Source organism: Solanum verrucosum, unplaced genomic scaffold (assembly GCF_900185275.1).
Source record: "Solanum verrucosum unplaced genomic scaffold, falcon-dt-bn FXZP01000261.1, whole genome shotgun sequence".
Classification (NCBI taxonomy): Eukaryota; Viridiplantae; Streptophyta; class Magnoliopsida; order Solanales; family Solanaceae; genus Solanum; species Solanum verrucosum.
In genome coordinates, this window is record NW_026019969.1 from 13,626,966 (window position 1) to 13,648,683 (window position 21,718).

Genomic DNA, 21,718 nt, shown 5'->3' on the forward strand with positions numbered 1-21,718 from the left:
TCGAAAATATCTAATATAAACAAATCATAGTTTAAATATTTAAATAAAATTTATTAGCAAATTTGAAGGGCTATTAATGTATTTTGCCAAAATAAAAAAAAATACAAAGTCACATAGGAAGAACCATTTTTAATCTACTCCAAAAATTCTACTTCTAAATGTATAAAAGGAAAGTTGTGGGGGCGTAATATGAATAAGGAAAAAACTTTAGTGGTGCATTTTTTATTTTTTTTATTACGACGTTTGTTGAAATTGAAAGGTCGGTCGCCCGGTGAACGGCGATAAACGGAATTTCAAGAAGTGCTCTCACATGTAACTGAAGAAGACAATGAAGAATTCATCATCAGAATAAGGGATAATGCAAGGACTTCATCACCAGCAGCAGCAATTAGCGGCACTTCTCACCGTCGCTTTACCCAAAGACGATCCTTCCAAATCCACTTCAACTTCTGTTACTGAAGATGACGAGTCTTCTCGTGTTGCCGCTATAACTTCTCTACAACGCGCCATTCTTTACCCTCCAAACTCTCTCCTCATAACTCACTCCGCTTCTTTTCTTGCCCAGGGCTTCTCTCAGCTACTCTCCGACAAGTATGTCTTTTTCTCTCACTTATTCTTATATATGCACGCCATGTTTTCGACCAATGTCCCCTAATAAAATAGGGTCATTGATTAATGCTAGTTTTGTGATTGAGGGGCTGGTTATTCTTGAATGGGCTTTACAATCTGGTAATGGAATTTTTATAGTCACCGTTTTGCTCTTTGTCTTCATTATTGCTACCTGAATGATCTATAGAGTAGTGGAGGAAGGACTTGTCCCGGATAAGTTGTTAAAGATACTCCGCATACATTTTCTTGGTATGATTTTTATGGTTCTTGATTTTCAACTTTGTCTTTTGCATCATGTTAGAAAAGAACTAATTACTACAGTCAATAATAATAAGGATTGTTGTGTATGACCACGTAGATTTTTTTTTATTTTTTTTTGTGAAAACCTGTATTACATGGATTAGGCTATGAGTCTGCATTACGGGCATAGATCTTACATGAGTGTGTTCATATTTAGTAAGGTCTGACATTATTTGAAGAGTTAATATAAAGTACTCATGACCATGCTAACAAACTAAAAATTGGTAGATATAGCAAGTAGTTGAACATTTTAACCATTTGCCTTGATGTAATTGGTATATCATACTTTGTCCAAATGTGGTCATCTATTTCTATAGTTAGGACATAGAACAAGCCCTTTCACTGGGAAGCAGAGTCTCATTGTTATGTTTAAGGTAAATAAACCTAAAGTTGCATGAAGGAAATTATTATAAAGAGCTTGCAATCTCTTGAAATCCAGTACACAATGGAAAAGACCTATATAGGTGAAATACAGATTAATTCAGCTTAAGCTTGTTGTGTTAATACACTTTGCTAAAAGTCTTTTAGTTTATTTAAAGATTTGTGTGCTAATAGAATATGTAAAGAACATCTGGTGTTTGCGAGCCTCTAATTTCCCTCAAAACATAAATTGTTAAGCATTGGGATAAAACTGGTTCAACAAAGCCGGAGCAATATTGAGGATTTACACAACTGACCCTAATTTGAGATTAGAACATAGGTGTAGGAAGACAACAATACTCATCATAAGTTTCATTTGGCGAAATGGTAAGGTTTAGCAGCAACATTCAAATTAAAATAGGTGATGGGGAGACCATACTACTCTGTCTGGACAAACAGATGCGCAACACAACACTGAAGGAGGAGTTTCTAGATATATTTAGTTTTTTTTTAATGAAATAAGTTATTGAATTGAAAAAGGCATCAAGGAATATTTAGTTTTATGAATAGCCCTGTAGCTACTGTGAATTAACGTAGGGAAGCAGATACATAGAACGCCAAGTTCGGAAGGTAATGACTGGGGAGGTAAGAAGCATGATGGAATTTCTGTCCAAACTCGGAAGTGTTTAGATTTAAACATACCCCGCTCCTTTATTGGGGCTTGATACAGGCAACGTGATCAAGATCACATAACTGGAGTTGGGCTTGGGACTTCCATGTTGGAGGTCTCAAGTTCGATACCCATTGCTCGCGAAAGCAAGGGGCTTGCCTTTTGGGTCGAGCTCGTCGCACCGGGCTTGCCTAGTGCGGGTTACCTCTCTTGTGTGGTTTGTTAGCTATTGCATAGGAGCGGGGATTTTACCCAATGCGCATCCAAAGGGTGGCAGCTGCTGGTTTCCCTTGTCATAAAAAAATAAAAAAATAAATCACCCTTCTCTGTATCTTCGGATAAGTGTCGAAAGAAATTTTATATATTGTAGTTATTTTTCTTTTTGGATTTACATCGGATTCCTGGGTCTTGGTGCTATTAGCACAATTCTGTTATTTGCTTGTGAGGAATCATATTACACAATCATTTGTGACAGAAGCTGCCATACAGATGTTTTGATCACACACCATCAAATTGACAGTCTACTTAACTTAATGTGTTTCCACATCAATTCTTTTAATAATTTGTACTATAAATTATGAAGTCATCTGATGAAGATTTTTGTTTGGCGTAAAAACTGCTGCTCAGGTCATATTCAGTGCGCCAGGCAGCAGCCACTGCTTATGGTGCTTTGTGTTCTGTACTATGTTTAATCTCGATAGCTCCAAATGGAAGGCAGAACCATGTCATTCTTGTCAGTTTGGTTGATCGGTTCATTGGTTGGGCATTGCCATTGCTTAGCACTGTAGTAGATGGGACAACTGATCTTGCATTGGAGGGCTTGCGTGAATTTCTTAATATTGGGGATGTTTCTGCAGTTGAGAGATTTGCATTGCCAATTCTCAAGGCTTGCCAAGAGCTTCTAGAGGATGAAAGAACCTCCTTGAGCTTACTGCGCAGACTTCTCGCTGTTTTAACACTAATCTCCTTGAAGTTTTTTAGATGCTTTCAGCCCCATTTTGTTGATGTTGTCGATCTCCTCCTTGGGTGGGCGATGGTACCGGACCTTGCAGAGTCTGATAGGCGCGTTATTATGGACAGTTTCCTGCAGTTTCAGAAATATTGGGTGAACAATATGCAGTTCCCATTGGGATTGCTCTCAAAGTTTCTAGGTGATATGGACGTGCTGCTTCAGGATGCAAGTCCTGGTAGCTCCCAGCAGTTCCAAAGATTACTTGCATTATTGTCTTGTTTTTCTACAGTGTTACAGTCCACAGCATCGGGTTTGCTAGAGATGAATATGCTTGAACAGATAAGTGAACCTCTTTGTAAAATGGTTCCTATTCTATTAGGATGCATGTCTATGATAGGAAAAAAGTTTGGGTGGTCAAAATGGATTGATGATTCTTGGAGATGCTTGACTTTGCTTGCTGAAATTTTGAGTGAACGGTTTGCAACATATTACCCTATTGCAGTTGATATCTTGTTTCAGAGCTTGGTTATGGAATGCAAAGACCAGTCTATGAGGATGAAGAGGCTTGATTCCTTTCAGGTTCATGGAGTTCTTAAAACCAATTTGCAATTGCTGTCTCTGCAAAAGCTTGGCCTTTCCCCATCATCTGTGCACAAGATATTACAATTTGATGCGCCTATATCTCAGCTGCGTTTGCATCCCAACCACTTAGTACCCGGAAGTTCAGCAGCTACTTACATATTTTTGCTTCAACATGGGAACTTTGAGGTTGTTGAAAAATCAGTGATTGTACTTCTTGAGGAGCTGGATTTGTTGAGGTGTATGCTCGGACAAAAATCAGACCTGCAGAATCCGGGATATGATGTCAAAATTCTTAAATCTTACTCGAGATCTGAGCTATTTGCATTGATTAAGTTTGATTTGGCGGTCTTACTTAGTTGTGTTTCTTTAGGCAGTGGAGCTAGCATGATTGGCCAAACAGAAATTGACACTCTGTATCTTAACAGGTCCGGAAAGTTAATATCAAGCATTATTGGCAATTTCAACCCTTTTGAGTCACCTGTCCTTGGGCATGTAGAATTGCAAGTCATAGTTCTCAAAACGTTAGAAAGACTAGCTGCACTTGAATTCTTAAGCAAATGCTCTCTAAGCAAACAAGTTAGTGCCACAATTTTGCAGCAACCAACACCTGAGAAACTCGAAAAGGTTGAGAGTGGGAGTACTGAGCTTCCTGGGCTAGTCTTACAGCATCTGAAACTGTATGCTATCCTTCTTATAAGAGCTCTTCATGTCGCTTCTCCTCTGGCAGTTAAAATAGTAGCACTACAGTGGATACATGAATTCTGTGGAAAAGTTGTTGACATATATGAGACTGAGGAGGCATTATATTTTCCATATGAAGTACTTGGATATGCAGATGTTGTCCAGGATTTGCTGTTCTCAGTTCTGGATGTTGCGTCAGACAGAGAACCAAAATTGAGATCTCTTGTGGCATTAGTCCTTCAGAAGCTTCTACAAGCAAAGCTTATTCATCCTACACACTTTATAATTACTACTCAGGCAGTTCTTGAAAAACTTGGTGATCCAGATGAAGATATACGGAATGCATTTGTCAGGTTGCTCTCAAATGTGCTACCTATTACAGTGTATGCATGTGGTGTCCGTGACAATGGAGTGGCTACTGCATGCTGGCCGGGTGTTCTTAGATTTAACAATAGATCGAACTTGCATTGGAAGCAACTTTTTGCACTTAAGCAACTGCCTCAGCAACTTCATTCACAGCAACTTGTTACCATACTTAGTTACATTGCACAGAGATGGAAAGTACCTCTTTCTTCATGGATCCAGAGGCTCATTTGTGGCTGTGGGCGCACCAAAAATGTCGCTTTGATTCAGCCTGAGGAAACTTCTAATTCTAGCTCAAATGGGCTGTTGTGGGATATCAAAGTTGACGAAGATATTCTTGAGAGAATTTGCTCTGTTAACACCCTTGCTGGTGCATGGTGGGCAATACATGAAGCTGCCAGATATTGTATTACCACTCGCCTTCGGACAAACCTTGGTGGTCCAACTCAAACTTTTGCAGCATTGGAACGCATGCTTCTTGATGTTGCTCATGTCCTGCAGCTTGATGCTGATCAAAGTGATGGAAACTTAAATATTATTGGTTCTTCTTATGCTCACTTGTTACCTATGAGATTGTTGCTTGATTTTGTTGAGGCTCTTAAGAAAAATGTGTACAATGCATATGAAGGGTCAACTGTTTTACCCAGTGCTTCTCGGCAAAGTTCCTTGTTCTTTCGGGCAAATAGAAAGGTTTGTGAAGAGTGGTTTTCTCGGATAAGTGAGCCTATGATGAATGCAGGATTGGCGCTCCAATGTCATGATGCTACAATATATTATTGCGCATTGCGCTTGCAGGAGCTGAGGAGCCTTGTGGTTTCAGCTATAAAAGACAAGTCTAGAGTGCAAGTGACTGAAAATATCCACAATGTCAGAGCCAGGTATGCTGCAGATATCTTGAGGGTTTTACGGCACATATGTTTGGCTTTTTGTAAAACACATGAGCCAGAGGCATTAATTGGAATCCAAAATTGGGCAACAGTAGTATTCTCTCCTTTGTTTACTGATGAAAACCAAAGTTTAGATGATAGTGGAATAATTGGACATTTTTCATGGATTACTGGGCTTGTATATCAAGCTGAAGGTCAGCATGAAAAAGCTGCGGCTCACTTTATTCATCTGTTACAGACTGAGGATTCACTCACTTTTATGGGTTCTGATGGTGTACAGTTTTCGATTGCACGTATTATTGAGAGTTACTCAGCAGTTTCTGATTGGAAGTCCTTGGAATCCTGGCTGTTGGAACTGCAAACACTTCGTGCTAAGCATGCTGGAAAAAGTTATTCTGGTGCTCTAACAATTGCTGGCAATGAAGTAAATTCCGTTCAAGCGTTGGCACGTTTTGATGAGGGTGAATTTCAAGCAGCTTGGGCTTGTCTGGATTTGACCCCTAAAAGTAGCAGCGAACTCACTCTGGATCCCAAGTTGGCCTTGCAAAGGAGTGAACAAATGTTGTTGCAAGCTATGCTTCATCAAGTTGAGGGAAGAGTGGAGAAGGTGCCAGAGGAATTGCAGAAGGCCAAGGGAATGCTGATGGAACCATTGTCTGTCTTGCCTTTGGATGGACTTGTAGAGGCAGCATCACATGTCAACCAGTTATACTGCATCTCTGCATTTGAAGAGTGTTCCAATCTCAATGTAAGCCAAGACAAGCATTTTCCATCACTATTAAGTTCTCATATGCAAGTGATGAAGTCTCCCATTATCAAAGATCGTCAAGATTGCAATATATGGTTGAAGGTCCTACGAATATATCAAAGGGCTTACCCCGCATCATCCATGACACTCAAACTTTGCAGGAATTTGATGAGCCTAGCTCGTAAGCAAAAGAACTTCCGTTTGGCAAATCATCTTGACAATTATCTCAAAGATCATCTTTCTAGTTTCCCTGATGGAGGTATCCGTGATTATATAACTCTTGGCTTGGAGTATGAGCGAGTACTATTGATGCATGCTGAAGACAAATTTGAAGATGCTTTAACCAGTCTTTGGTCATTTATCCGACCTTCGATGATCTCATCTTCATTTGTAGCATCTGACACCACTGATAAAGTTCTAAAGGCAAAGGCATGCCTGAAACTATCTAATTGGTTGCAAGAAGATTATTCAAATTCATGGGTGAAAGACATAGTCCTCAAAATAAGATGTGATTTCAACACCTCATCCGGCAGAGAGGAATCTAGCGTCATTCTTGATAATCTGACTTCTAAGGAGAATGTGAACGCTATTATTGAGGAACTTGTGGGCACTGCAACAAAGTTGTCGTCCCAACTCTGTCCCACTTTAGGAAAATCTTGGATTTCATATGCTTCTTGGTGTTATAATCAAGCTAGATCATCGTTGCATGCCCCTTGTGAAGCTACCCTTTTTTCATGCTCATTTTCTGCTGTTCTTGATTCTGAAATCCAACCAACAAGATATAAGTTAACTGAGGAAGAAGTTTTGAAAGTGAAAGATATTATCTCAAAGCTTCTTGCGAGCAGATATTGTGGCGAAGTATTGAATGAAGATGGAGAATCTGATGTTTTCTGCTCTGGAAATTCTGAAAGCATGCAAAGTGATGGCACTGCTTGCTCTCTGTTGCAGGAGGTAGTAGATACTATCGAAGCTGAAGCTGGAGCCCCTGGAGTAGAAGATTATAATGGTGAATTCTTCCCCAATACTTTGACTTCTAAGTTGCAGCAATGCTTATTTAAAGCAAATGTTGTTCTAGAAGAAACAAGTGTCAAATCCTTAATTACTGATTTGGTTAATATCTGGTGGTCTTTGCGGGTTAGAAGGGTCTCTCTCTTTGGCCATGCGGCCCAAGCTTTTGTGAATTTTCTTTCATATGCATCTTCCAGATCTTTAGATGGCCAATTAACCAGCTGTAATGAGGAGTCAAAATATAAGTCTGTCAACTATACACTTAGATCCACACTTTATGTGTTACATATTCTTCTCAACTATGGGATTGAGCTGAAAGACACACTTGAACCTGCACTTTCGGCAGTTCCCTTGCTACCATGGCAGGTAGGTTCACTTTCTACTTATGGTTTGGTTTTGACTGCTTTGTCATATTTTAATGATCTCTTCCTTTTGTAGGAGATAACACCTCAGCTGTTTGCTCGTCTAAGTTCCCACCCTGAACAAGCGGTTAGAAAACAATTGGAGACCTTACTAGTAAAGCTGGCTAAGCTATCTCCTAGGTCTGTTGTCTATCCAACTCTAGTTGATGCAAATTCATATGAAAGAGAACCTTCTGAGGAGCTTCAGAAAATACTGGCTTGTTTGGTAAAATCCTTCTCTACCATTGTATCTTATTAATTGTCTTTATGATGAGAGAATTTTTTCATGCAATTGTGTTTTCAATTCAAGTATTGTCAGACGGCATCATAGCTTTTTAAATTGAGTATAATTTCCTGTAGTTAATCGTGGTTCTGCATCTGGGATTTCAGTCTGCTTTCTTGTAGTGAGACTTCTGTAGCTAACTGGAAAATGTTCCAAGGGATTTTCCAGCATTACATCGATCTAGTCTTTGTTGTCATTTGGATTCCAAATGGAAGTATTTGAACTCATTTTACCTTTTGTGCAATCCTGACAGTTTCTGTCACTTCTTCTGGTAGAGAAACTCTTAACCTGTTGAAGTATCTCATTGAACTATGATATCTTTCTGGAATTATTCTTCCCAACTTCCAAAAAAATTTATCAGTAGGTTATGAGAGAAAGTCCTTTCTACTTGTAAGCTAAAAGGATAAATTGATGCATGTTCGAGTCCACTTATAGTGGTTTATTCTGGCTTATTGCCCAAAGGTAGTGGATCAGCTTTATACCTGAACTAAAGCTAGGTGACCAGTACAACTTTCTGCGAAATGACATCCCCCCCAAAGGATGAATAAATAAATACTGTGCTAGCTGCAGAGTGCCTTTTTTTGCGCCTTCTTTTTTTTTCTGTTGGTCTTCTACTTTAATCTCCGATTTGCAATCTCAGACACATTTTTTGAAATAGTTTATCCCACAGTCTCACTTAGACCTAAAATGATACTTTCTTCTTCTTCTTTCCTATGATGCATTAGTTTGTTAGGTTTATGCAGATACAATCATTCCAGATTTGGTTATATCGACTTAAATATGTTTTGAAAACGAAAAAATAATTAGATCTTTATATGATTTGCAGAATGAGCTGTATCCTAAGTTAGTACAGGATGTCCAGTTGATGATAACAGAGCTTGAAAATGTAACAGTCCTCTGGGAGGAACTATGGCTCAGCACACTTCAAGATCTTCATGCAGGTAACTGTTGCTCTTTTATTTAGCCATGAGCTGCTTTTGGTTCTGGGGTTCCCCATTAAGTGAGGTTTACCTTTTTCTGAATATCAAAATTGAAGGGATGGGTGCTCATATCTTTGAAGTTCGTAAAGGTTAAATAGAAGTCAAAGCTCTCACCTCATACGAGAAGCATAAGAGAACTCTGAGGGTGAATATTTGGTTTTACAATATTAAGAAGTTATTAAATTATCTTGGAGAAAGAGAATGATAATTCAAGAATCATACTTTAAGTTACATATATTGTGTACAAGTTGAAAAATTGTCATGGTTAACTTCCTCAACGTTTTGTTTTAGTTCATAGTAAATCAAAAAGTAGCATTATCCAAACTTTTTCATTATGAAATAAACAATCAATACTTAGATGTACCACAGTACTTGTTCCAAGTCAATGAGCATTCAATTGGGAAGGGGAGCAGTAAATTTAGTGCAATTGTCTTACCTCTTCTTGTTTTCTACATTGATATATAATTTACCAGATGTAATGAGGCGCATAATTTTGCTGAAAGAGGAGGCTGCACGAATTGCAGAAAACCCAACTCTTAGCCATGGAGAGAAGAACAAGATAAATGCTGCTAAGTACTCAGCCATGATGGCTCCTATTGTTGTTGTCTTAGAGCGTCGTTTTGCTTCTACTTCTCGTAAACCTGAAACTCCTCATGAAATTTGGTTCCATGAGGTGTACAAGGAACAAATAAAATCTGCTATCATAACTTTCAAGAACCCTCCTGCATCTGCTGTGGCTCTTGGGGATGTTTGGCGACCATTTGATAATGTGGCTGCATCCTTGGCATCTTATCAAAGGAAATCCTCAGTATCACTAGGAGAAGTTGCACCACAACTGGCTCTTCTTTCATCATCTGATGCTCCGATGCCTGGTCTTGAGAAGCAAATTACGGTTTCTGAATCAGAAGGGGGACTTAATACTTCTTCCAGTGGAATTGTCACAATTGCTTCTTTCTGTGAACAGGTGGCAATTCTATCTACCAAGACAAAACCTAAAAAGATTGTTATAGTAGGCTCTGATGGGGTGAAGTACACATATCTGTTGAAAGGACGTGAAGATCTGCGGCTTGATGCCAGAATAATGCAGCTGCTACAAGCAGTTAACAATTTTCTGCATTCATCATCTGCAGTACAGAGTCAGTCTGTCTGTGTACGCTTCTACTCCGTCACACCTATTAGTGGTCGAGCTGGTCTCATCCAGTGGGTGGATAATGTAGTAAGTATTTACAGTGTCTTTAAGGCATGGCAGAGTCGAGTTCAGCTGGCACAACTTTCTGCGCTAGGTGCTAATGCAAAACAGACAGTTCCTCCACCTGTTCCTCGGCCAATGGACATGTTTTATGGTAAGATCATACCTGCACTTAAGGAGAAAGGAATAAGAAGAGTAATATCAAGAAGAGATTGGCCTCATGAAGTTAAACGAAAGGTACTTTTGGATCTCATGAAGGAAGCCCCTAAGCAACTTCTTTACCAGGAACTTTGGTGTGCGAGTGAGGGATTCAAGGCCTTCAGCTCGAAACTAAAGAGGTAATGTTTTTCTCCTTATCTACCTGCAATAGTCTTCTGTAAATGCAATGCATCCGATATGAGTTTTACAGTTTTCTATTGAAGATTTTCTGCAAAGGAAATTTGTCAACGGTTGTCATCCTAGTCTTCAACTCAAGAAAGGGGTTGAGAATAATCCTCTTTTCTTGTGAGAGTAGTGTTTCATGTCAATGCAGTTTCCATTTTATAGCAAGGCTGTCGGTGGATCTTGGCTTGGTGGCTTTTCTATAATAATTGATTTTTATCTGCTTGCAGATATTCAGGTAGTGTGGCAGCCATGAGTATCATTGGCCACATTTTAGGCCTTGGGGATCGCCATTTGGATAATATTCTTATGGATTTTTGCTCTGGGGATATTGTGCATATTGATTACAATGTCTGCTTTGATAAAGGGCAAAGATTAAAGATCCCAGAAATAGTGCCTTTTCGCCTGACCCAGACAATTGAAGCAGCTCTAGGGTTAACTGGCGTAGAGGGTACATTTAGAGCTAATTGTGAAGCTGTTCTTGGTGTTCTAAAGAAGAACAAGGACATAATCTTGATGTTACTTGAGGTCTTTGTGTGGGATCCCCTAGTCGAATGGACACGTGGAGACTTCCATGATGATGCAGCAATTTTTGGGGAGGAAAGGAAGGGGATGGATCTCGCTGTCAGTTTGAGTCTGTTTGCCTCCCGCATGCAAGAAATTCGTATTCCCCTGCAGGTACTTTCTATCAGCAATAATCGCATTTGTTATAATCTTGCAAGTTCTTTCAATTAGACTAATGGGTATCTACTCTTTGATGTTAGTTGCTCTTTCCTTCCTTGGAATAAATGCTATATACAAGGCTCTTTTTAGTTCCAGAGTATCCTATAACTCTTGCTGTCTCCACCACGTCATTTTTTATCCTGTATCACCACACGTTGGAAAAAATCATAGTGAAATCTATCGAGTCCCGATGCTTCATCTTAGGCACAACTCTGGACCGCTTCCCATAGTTCCTTCTCTACTATCTCCCTCCACTATTGCCCATTTAACCTCTTTCTCCCAGTATATTGCTTCCCCTACTTCTATCCTCTCTACAAAGTGGATTTGTTGCTGCTACTCGATGAAAAAGTCTTTCCTGTTCACAGCCCCTTCTTTAGCCATTGTTCTCTAGGCTGTCTTCACTCTTCAGCTATTTTTCTTGAGTTAGTTTTTCTTCTTTCAAGATACTTTAAGGTATTGTATTCGATACGACACTAAGAGAATGCAGAGAAAGTTGTGCAGTGTGATAAAGGTTGTTCTTCTGTCTCTTTTTAATGGATGAATAATGACAACAACCCAGATCTGGGAGAGCGATACATAATCCAAATGAAAACCACGAAGATAAATTAAAGAGTAATATTCAGGAATCATTCATCATGAGGAAAAAGAAAAAAAAAGCTGAATTTTATTTTCATGAAATAAGTTATCATGATCTGGAGGTTTGATATATTATTTTAATTGGTAAGATAAAAATTGATAGTTATTACATAAGATTCCATATTTAAAATTTTTGAATCAAGGAACTGCAGGTACTTTAATTTGAGTGTTAGAGTTGGATTAAATGGTTTACTCCCTCTTCCACACAACAATCTATATTTTTTTCAAAATTCGTGTTGTATGAAATAAGTATATGGACAATAGTCAATTAACCACACATAGATGTAAGTGATGTGCCTTGGAATCATTACTACTTTGCCTTGGAATTTTTTGTTTGGTTGCCAGCATACCCTCATTGCTGATGAGTACAACTTTACCATTCTCCAAAAAAAATAAAAATGTAAGCGATGTGTGTTCTATTTTTTAATGGACAAGGATAGTGAAAATAATCCATATTGGGGCAGACAGCAATACATAATCCAGGTAAAAAGATCAAATCCAAAAAAAAAAAATGAACGCAGAATGAATATTCGATGAGCTAAACATATTATCAAAGGAAAAAATAAAAAGCTTCACCCCTTTGTACTCTTTTACTTCAATGTTCTTTAGGAATATTGGAATTTAATCATATAAATGGTCCAAATTATTACTCCCTCCATTTAAAGTTGTTTGTCTTACTTTCCTTTTTAGTCCGTTTTAAAAAAAATGTCTCTTTCCTTTTCTCACAACTCTTTAATTCTTACTTTCCACTTGGCATATTTAAGAGCACAAGATTGAAGGGCATTTTGGTATATTCTACATATCTTTAGTTTAAGACCACAAGATTTCAGAAAAAGTTACCCGTTTCAAAAAAAAAAGAAAAGACCACAAGATTTCAAAAGTCTTCTTTAGTTTCTTAAACTCCATGTCAAGTCAAAATCAGGCAAACAAATTGAAATGGAGGGAGTGTTATTTTTTGCACGCTTGTTAATATTACCTCATTAGGGTTGGTAAGGTGAGGTCTAACTCCCCTTGCTTGTACTTTTCCATTGAGATTTTTTATCTGTATTAATAAAATGTCGCTAGACACCCTGTCTAGTTGTATATATTCGTTAGAAAAAAATCACATAAGAATTCCACATTTTACACTATATCTTGGTCATTCAAGTGGTAAACTAAATCTAAGTTTTATATCTTAATAAGACGTGCAGAACACCCAGAATGTAGATCATTTAATATAATAGATTGATGTTTAACTGCGGGATCTCTTTTTGCCTTCTCATTATTATTTTAACTGTAAGGCAAACCGTAAATACATGCAAGATGATGCAATCAGAGTGTTACATGAATCAGTATTTTCAATTAATGATTTTTCTTTTGTTTTCTTTATCTAGGAGCATCATGACCTTCTACTGTCTACCTTACCAGCTGTTGAGTCTGGTCTTGAGGTATGTTGTCAACTTCCTTCTGCTAGTGATGGAATTTAGTTTCTAGTTAAAATGAACTTAGTTTAATGCTTTTTGTACTGATTTGCAGAGATTTATAAACATCATGAATCAATATGAAGTTGTCGCTGGTCTTTACCGTCGTGCTGACCAAGAGAGATCTAGCCTTGTTCTACGTGAGACATCTGCGAAGTCACTTGTTGCTGACACTACTTCTACTTTAGAGAGTATCCGGGCTTCTCTTGAAATGCAGGCTCGAGAATTGGCACAAGCTCAAGCTGTGGTAATGGAGAAAGCCCAAGAAGCAACAACTTGGATTGAACAGCATGGAAGGACCCTTGATGCTCTAAGAAGCAGTTCGATCCCAGATATTAGAGCCTGCATACAACTGACTGGTAAAGAGGAATCTCTATCTCTTGTATCTGCTGTTCTAGTAGCTGGTGTTCCTTTGACAGTTGTCCCTGAACCCACCCAAGCTCAGTGCAATGATATAGATAGAGAAGTTTCTCACTTAGTAGCTGAGCTGGATCATGGACTTTCTTCAGCAATATCAACAATCCAAACATATTCTTTGTCTTTGCAACGGATCTTGCCAATCAACTACCACACCTCCAGTCCAGTCCATGGTTGGGCTCAAGTTCTTCAGCTTGCAATAAATACGCTGTCCTCTGACATTCTATCGCTCAGCCGAAGACAGGCTGCTGAACTTATTGGAAAGGCGCATGCAGATGGTATTGATTCTGTTAAAAATAGATATGATGATCTTTGCCTAAAAGTGGGTCAGTATGCAGCAGAAATAGAGAGAATGGAAGAAGAGTGTGCAGAGCTCATTAACTCAATTGGTCCTGAAACTGAATTAAGAGCTAGAAACAGTCTATTGTCTGCTTTCAAGAACTACATGGAGTCTGCTGGTATTGAGAGGAAAGAGGATGCTGGTCAGTTTGGATCTTCAGTTCACAGAGGCTCACAATATAGTGGTTTGCACAGAAAATTTCAAGAGACCAAGGAAAAAGTTCTATCAGTTTTGAAAGCAGCTTTCAGTGCTCTTTATAATGACGTTAAACATAAAATACTCAATAACTTGAGTCATTTCACTAGGAGAAGACACACAGACATGATATTGTGCTCAGACCTTGGAACTTTTTTCTCTGAGTTTGAGGAGCAAGTAGAAAAATGCATGCTAGTAGCAAAGTTTCTGAATGAGCTTCAGCAATATGTCAGCATGGATTATAGGGGTATCGATACGGTTGTTGATACTTCTGAATCTTTATTTGATAGTAATTGGACTTCAATTTTTAAAACCAGTCTGCTTTCCTGTAAAAATTTGGTTGGCCAAATGGTTGAAGTTGTTCTACCAGAGGTCATCAGATCGGTCATTTTGTTCAATACGGAAATCATGGATGTGTTTGCATCACTCTCGCAAATCAGGAGATCTATAGATACAGCATTAGAGCAGCTTATTGAGGTTGAATTAGAGAGAGTTTCTTTAGCTGAACTTGAGCAGAATTACTTTGTTAAGGTTGGTCACATCACTGAGCAGCAGTTGGCTCTTGAAGAAGCTGCTGTTAAGGGTAGAGACCACTTATCTTGGGAAGAGGCTGAGGAATTAGCCTCTCAAGAAGAAGCATGTAGAGCCCAACTTGACAAGCTCCACCAAAGTTGGAACCAGAAGGACGTCCGGTTTTCATCTCTTATACAGAAAGAAACTGCCATTAGAAGTTCTCTGGTTTCTTTGGAACAGAATCTGCAATCTATGATCTCTCATGAACATGATGAGGAACTACATCTTTTCAGAAGCAGAGCTCTTATGGCTGCACTAATGCAGCCCTTCTCTGAGTTGGACGCAGTTGATCGAGAATTGTCGGTGCTTGGGGCACCTGTTGAATCTGGTTCAACTAGGATTTCTCACCTAAAAAATTTATTTAATTCAGGATGCCCGCTATCTGAATATATTTGGAAATTTCCTGGCATATGGAGCAATCATGCCTTCTTTGTGTGGAAGGTTTATATAGTGGACTCTTTCCTTGATTCCTGCACACAAAATATAGCTTTACAAGCTGATCAGAGTTTGGGATTTGATCAACTTGTAAATATAGTGAAGAAAAAACTTGAATCTCAGCTTCAAGAAAATGTTGAGCAGTACTTGAAAGAGAAAGTTGCGCCTGTTTTAATAACAAGGTTAGATAAAGAAATTGAATATTTGAAACAAGTGACAGAGTCAACAGAAGATCTTACTTGTGATCAAGGAAATAACAACTTTGCCGCTGTAAGAAATGTGCAAATCATGCTTGAGGAGTACTGCAATGCACATGAAACTGTCAGAGCAGCGAAATCAGCTGCTTCCCTCATGAAGAGGCAGGTGAGTGAGTTAAAGGAGGCTCTTCTTAAGACCAGCCTTGAAATTGTTCAGATTGAATGGATGCATGATATAAATGCTAATATTCTGCAAAAGAGAAGGCTGATATCTCATAAATATCTTTCAAGTGATGCTAGACTCCTTCCAGTTCTTCTAAACATCAGCAGACCTCAATTGCTTGAAAATTTTCAATCATCGATTGCAAAAATAGCTAGAGCTCTAGAGGGCCTGCAAGCTTGTGAGAGAACTTCTGTCACAGCAGAAGGGCAGCTTGAGAGAGCTATGAACTGGGCTTGTGGAGGTGCAAGTTCAACTTCTGCTGGAAATGCTTTGGCAAGGAATCCAGGAATACCTCAGGAATTCCATGATCATCTAATGAGGCGCCAACAGTTAATATGTGAAGTTCGAGAAAAAGCATCAGATGTGATGAAACTTTGCATCTCCATATTGAAATTTGAATTATCAAGAGATGGATTTTTCCAGACTTCAGAAGAATTTTATCCATCTAGGAGCATTGCAGATGGCAGGACCTGGCAGCAAGCTTACTTAAATGCTCTGACAAACTTGGACGTTACTTATCATTCCTTTAATCGTAAGTCTCAACGTGACCTTAGTATGGGTAATTGAATTTTTAAAAATAATGAAGGCTCAAATCTATATGTTCTCTATTTTATAAATGACAAGAGTGCATTGCTAGTGGTGTTGCATGCTTCTCATTGGCAAAAATCGTCTTTTTGTCTTTTATGCATCAGATACTGAACAAGAATGGAAACTTGCACAGACCAACATGGAGGCGGCTTCAAGTGGTTTATTTTCTGCAACTAACGAACTCTGTGTTGCTTCTGTTAAAGCTAAGTCAGCATCAGGTAAGATGACTTTATGATACTATTTATGTAGCTAGTTCAGTATGTGCCTACCTAAAATCTTAAGCTGATTAATTGTGTTAAGATCAAGCTCTTTAACTTGATGGTCTACTTCTTACATGAGCTGCTGGGGCTTTTTATTAGTTTGACCAAGCTCGTGGAACTATAGTTACAATTGGTCACTGTGAAACGAAAACTTTGATTTTTTCTCTGCTCAAAGCAAGAGATGGAGTTTTGGCCTACCATAAGATGGTTGTTGCATGATTTTATATATTAATTCCACAGTACATATGTTCAATAAACCACTCAATTTCATTCATCTTTTAATCTATAACAGGGAATGCACATATTACTAGTCCGCAGCCTGTAATCTATAACATGGTTTTCTTTAGTGTTTTCTTAATTTATCACTAACTGGAGCAAGATGTTTTTAGAGTTGTCTTTCCCCTATTTTCTTAATGCCATTGACTTTTCTCTTCTCCAAGGGGATCTGCAAAGCACCTTGCTAGCAATGAGGGATTGTTCCTATGAATTAAGTGTGTCACTATCTGCATTTGGGGCCATTACAAGGGGGCGTACTGCTTTGACATCTGAATGTGGTTCGATGCTTGAAGAGGTAGGATGCTCACAACTAAATTGAAGTTCTTCTGAAGGTTCATTTATGTCGGTGCTTTCAATCAAATGGTGTCCAAATTGGTTTGTTCGGCCACCTGAATATTTGACTTCATCTGCTAAGCCTTTTCTCCTAACCTACATGCGTATCTTTTTGAAACAGAACATGCATACTTAATTTCATCTGCATAGCTTATTCTCCTAATAAAGCAGCAAGAGTAGATTTGAATATACCTAAGAAAATGAATCGGTAGAAATGCCATAGACCAAGGGTTGCATCTTGAAGGTTTCAGTGAGTAATTCCAGAAAATTTGAAGATTAAATCTGTAAAAATCACAGAATAACTTTATACAAGTAAGGCAAAACTAAGCAAGTTGTCTCACCTTTAACAACTGTGAACGTGGCTTTTGCAGGATTTCTCCTTCTAAATGTATGTTTGGCCATACAATAATATTCCTAGATTCTCTTACCTTGCCATAATGTCGTCGTTTTGTTATAGCAGCGTCCTGGATGTCATTCTTGATGTGAATGATGGTCAAACTTTCTCTAGGTTGACCTTTTTGAGTGTTGTTGATCACATGTATAAATAATTTATCTTGGGCAAGCATACATGAAAAAGAGGCATTTTATTCGCTTTCAAAAGAAAATAAAGAGTCATTTTATATGATTAGCGAGTTTTTGTACCTGCAGTATCCAGATGAAATCACCTAATCAGCTATCTTTTAGTCTTTCTTGTTGTTAATAATTTGTCCTTTCCTAAAGGTTCTGGCGGTAACAGAAGGTGTGCATGATGTTCACAGTATAGCAAAAGAGGCTACTGCTTTGCACTCGTCTCTAATGGAAGATCTATCAAAGGTTTCGTTTTCTTATTTTCCTCTACTCTCATTTGTTTATCTTCCTTCCTTTCATCTTTAGATGGGTGGGGGTGGAGAGGTGGGGGAGCAGGAGGCAGATTTATTTTATTTTCTTGATAAGGTAAAGTTTATTAATAGAAGTACCAATAAGGTACATATAAGTACTACAAAAACAGACAAGCACCTGCAAGAGCATCCAGTTACATTTTTCCTAGCAAATTCAAAAATTCCATATACTGCATACTCTCTAATAGACACCTCTTACACCAAAATAACAGATCGTGCTGATAAAAGTTTTTTGACTCTTGAAATGTGGTTCTTTTTATTCTTAAAACAAGCACTATTCCTTTCTCTCCAAATGGTCCAGAAAATGCACAAAGGGATGGGTCCTCCAAAGTTGCTTCTGGATCTTTGCTGTCTTTTGTCCTAGCCAGCTATCCAGTAGGCTCCTAATATCTGAAGGCATAGCCCATGTGACACCACCAGGGTTCAAGAAAAGCTCCCAGCAGGGTGTAGTGACAGTTTCGTTTGTAATTTGTCCTTATTCCGAGCAGATCCTAGTTCTGAATTCTGATACTGCATATTCTGACAGTTTTAGGTGTCATTTTTTACTTTGTGGTCTGCTACAGAAAAAAGTGAGGTAAAATAAAATTGTGAAGTGACGGTAATAGAAAGGGATGATGTTTCCTGTATCTGTTCCCTTTCCTATTCATGTTCATTTTCCTTGTTAATTTACTGTCTTTCCTACAGTTTCCGACCAAATAATTTCCATCATATTGGGAAGGTAGTAATGTAGTTTAACACTGATTTCCATTAAAGGATTACTTTCTTATTGGGGAATGATGCGTCTAGGCAGGTATAGATACTAGATAGAGAGATGATTTCAGGGTCTCATACTCTCATTAGAGTGGATTTTTTTCCCTAGGAACCTTCTCATTTAAGAAACCCATTTATTTTATTTTCTTGATGGACAGGCAAATGGCATCCTACTTCCACTTGAATCTTTATTATGCAAGGATGTTGCTACCATGACTGAAGCTATGACAAAGGAAAGAGAGGCAACGATGGAAATATCTCCTGTTCATGGACAAGCTATATTCCAGTCTTATCATGTTAAAGTTGAAAAAACTTATGAAGTTTTTAAGCCCTTGGTTCAATCTCTCACAATCTCTGTCGAGGGACTTTATTCAATGTTGACCAGGCTAGCCCAATCTGCAAGTCTGCATGCAGGAAATCTGCATAAGGTTGTAAAGAGAATAAACACTCATTTCACGGTACTCTTTCTAAGATTCTAATCAAATTGTTATTTGATGTAGGCTCTTGAGGGATTAGGAGAAAGTCAGGAAGCAAGGTCAGAGGATCTCAACTCCTATAGGCCAGATCTTGCCGATCAATATGATGGCAAGAATGAGATCTTCTCCCAATCAGACAGAGAAAGCGGCATGGATATTCTTGATGTGAATGGACTGTCTTTGCAAGATAAGGGATGGCTGTCCGCTCCTGATAGCATGACCAGTAGCAGTTCAGAATCTGCAGCTACATCATCTCAAGTTAGTCTTGCAAATAGTTCCAATGGCCCAGACTTAACTGATCCAATTACTCCATATTGTTCTGATGACACAGAAAGAAGAGAATACTCAAATAATTTTTCCTCAGTTGGAAGTGCATTTCCAGGATTGCCACAGCTGGAATCTGAAAAGACACAGGTTTTGTTTCTGTAGTTGCACAATGTGACAGTCTGAATTCTACCCATTATTGATACTGTTATTGATTGGATCAGGAGACGTTTGAGATGAAACTCTCTCTTGGAAATGAAGAACCCTTGGCAAGCAAAGACAGGGTTGAGGAGGCTGCTCATGAAACTTCACTTATCAATGTAGAGGCTGCCAACCGAACAACCAGAGGTGAGGATTTATCTACTGTTTCTTTCCAATTCTTACTGAATGAACATAATGCAACTTAAAAACCACTTCTGTGGCATAATCAATCAACACCATTGTCCTATCATGATATAGGCTTACACATTTGAACGAGTAGGTACCAGCCTTGAGAAGTAGTTTATATACTTATTTCATAATAGTTCCAACAGCTGATTGCAATTTCTTGATTAGCCATTCGTCTTTTCGTTGTTGTTACTGCTTCCATTTCCGTATTCTCTTTTTCAAACTGCTTTGAGATGCTTTACTTGTGCCGATGGTCTATCAGATCCAGTCTCTAAAATTATGAGATAGGGGTAAGGTCTGCCTACACTCTACCCTCCCAGATCTCACTTGTGGGATTCCATTGGGTATGTTGTTGTTTAAACTTGAACAACCAAAGGAAGTGTTGATAAACTTCTGCTGTTAGGTACTTAATGGTGCTATCTTAATGATAAAATGTGTCCCCTTTTTTTCCGTATCAAAATACTGAAGGACTAGCCAACTGTGTGCTAACACAGTCTTAGTAATTGGTTGTTCTTATTCTCTGGCTCTTTAATTGTCAATATAGTTTTTGATTATTCAATAACATTTCATGAATGGTTACATTTCATATAGTAAATATATGGTTTTGTTCTCCTAGGTAAAAATTCATATGCACTATCAATTTTAAGGAGAGTGGAGATGAAGTTAGATGGTCGAGATGTAGCTGATAACAGGTATATCCTTCCCATGAAAACTTTAGATGAGTATCTTATAGTAAATGTGAATGACCATGTTGGTTTATATTTCTCCTCAGGGAAATCAGTGTTGCAGAACAAGTGGATTATCTGCTCAAGCAAGCAACGAGTGTAGATAATCTTTGCAACATGTATGAGGGCTGGACACCTTGGATTTGAGCTGGTGAACATTATTCTTTTTTTCAACACGAGAGCTCTTTTCATGATATTCTGTGATACATTGAAGAAGCTCTGAGGTATATTGGAGCTTAGTCTCCTGAACCACAAGATGCATGTTGGAACTTTGACTTCCTCATTTCAAGAGACGTGGCAATTGGCAAGCAAATATAGGTGAGAAATATTCTATTAATCTTGTTTAATGTTTTCTCTAGGTGTACCTAGATAATCTTGTTTATACATCCTGGATCTCCTTGTAACTAGGAGGATTGGTAGTTTTCTGATGCAGTCTGTGCAAGCGAATTTGAGGATCCAATTTGAAGGCTGTAGGTAGAGTACTCTCATCTTCTCCATCTGCATGTTCTTCCTTTACATGATGCCTTTTGAGAAACTGCTGTGTGTTCCTTATTTGAATCTGCATATGTGCAATACCGGAACGCAGCAATTTGATCATGGTTCAAACACAGTTGGAAGACAATATAATGTTGCTTCGAAGGGTAGCATGATCCATCCATATCCACTAATTGGCAATAATAACCTTTTCAAAGTATCATCTGGTAAGATGAAAATCTGGATGTCGAGCTGTGGTTTCTCTCAAGTATTCCTTTGCATGATTCTATAGCATTTATCAATGAGTTGAATAGCTTGTGGAACTGTGTCTAGAATGACCTTTCAATGTGTAGGTGTTAGCTTTATTTTAGATGTATTTATGCATGGATATGTACGCCATGCTCTTTAAGACTTATTACACTACTCTTCAATTGTTTGTGCAAGTTTTTGTTCTGAGCCTGCCTCTTGTTTATTTGTTTGATAGGTCTATTGGTCACTTCCTATTTGATGCTGACGAAGCAATGTGCATTTGCAACAGCTGCTTATAGACTTTGATGTGGGTACATTATTAGCTCCTGCTGTTGCTAGTTGGGGTCTGGCTTTACCATGAAGCACTTGGTATATCCTGTAAATATCTGTAATGATTGTAAATGTTGAGAGATTTTACTGCACAGCCATATTGGAGCAAGTGGCTGGAACGGACTCCTGATCTCT

At 38.4% G+C, this 21,718-nt stretch overlaps 1 protein-coding gene across 3 annotated transcripts; it reads left to right on the forward strand.

Annotated features, from left to right (window-relative positions):
- Positions 1–324: 324 nt before the first annotated feature.
- LOC125816726 (uncharacterized) lies at positions 325–21,503 on the forward strand. 3 transcript variants are annotated; one of them, XM_049496346.1, is made up of 18 exons: positions 325–591; positions 2,567–7,526; positions 7,599–7,787; positions 8,671–8,785; positions 9,298–10,351; positions 10,625–11,072; positions 13,127–13,180; positions 13,269–16,125; positions 16,286–16,399; positions 16,882–17,012; positions 17,771–17,863; positions 18,837–19,106; positions 19,179–19,568; positions 19,643–19,766; positions 20,422–20,497; positions 20,578–20,848; positions 20,951–21,001; positions 21,487–21,503. In XM_049496346.1, exons 1-16 carry the CDS (start codon positions 359–361, stop codon positions 20,675–20,677), a joined length of 11,208 nt encoding a protein of 3,735 aa, XP_049352303.1. In that variant the 5' UTR covers positions 325–358; the 3' UTR covers positions 20,678–20,848; positions 20,951–21,001; positions 21,487–21,503. The 3 variants fall into 3 exon arrangements, with proteins under 3 accessions (XP_049352303.1, XP_049352305.1, XP_049352304.1); XM_049496348.1 differs by lacking the exon at positions 21,487–21,503 and having other exon boundaries at positions 20,964–21,002; XM_049496347.1 differs by lacking the exon at positions 21,487–21,503 and having other exon boundaries at positions 20,939–21,001.
- Positions 21,504–21,718: the final 215 nt, after the last annotated feature.

Excerpts from the sequence above, each read along its gene's own strand:
- LOC125816726 (XM_049496346.1), top strand. The coding sequence starts at position 359 with ATGCAAGGACTTCATCACCAGCAGCAGCAATTAGCGGCACTTCTCACC. Across the intron at positions 17,013-17,770 it reads GTGGTTCGATGCTTGAAGAG|GTTCTGGCGGTAACAGAAGG; the intron begins GTAGGATGCTCA and ends CCTTTCCTAAAG. Across the intron at positions 19,569-19,642 it reads TGGAATCTGAAAAGACACAG|GAGACGTTTGAGATGAAACT; the intron begins GTTTTGTTTCTG and ends TGATTGGATCAG.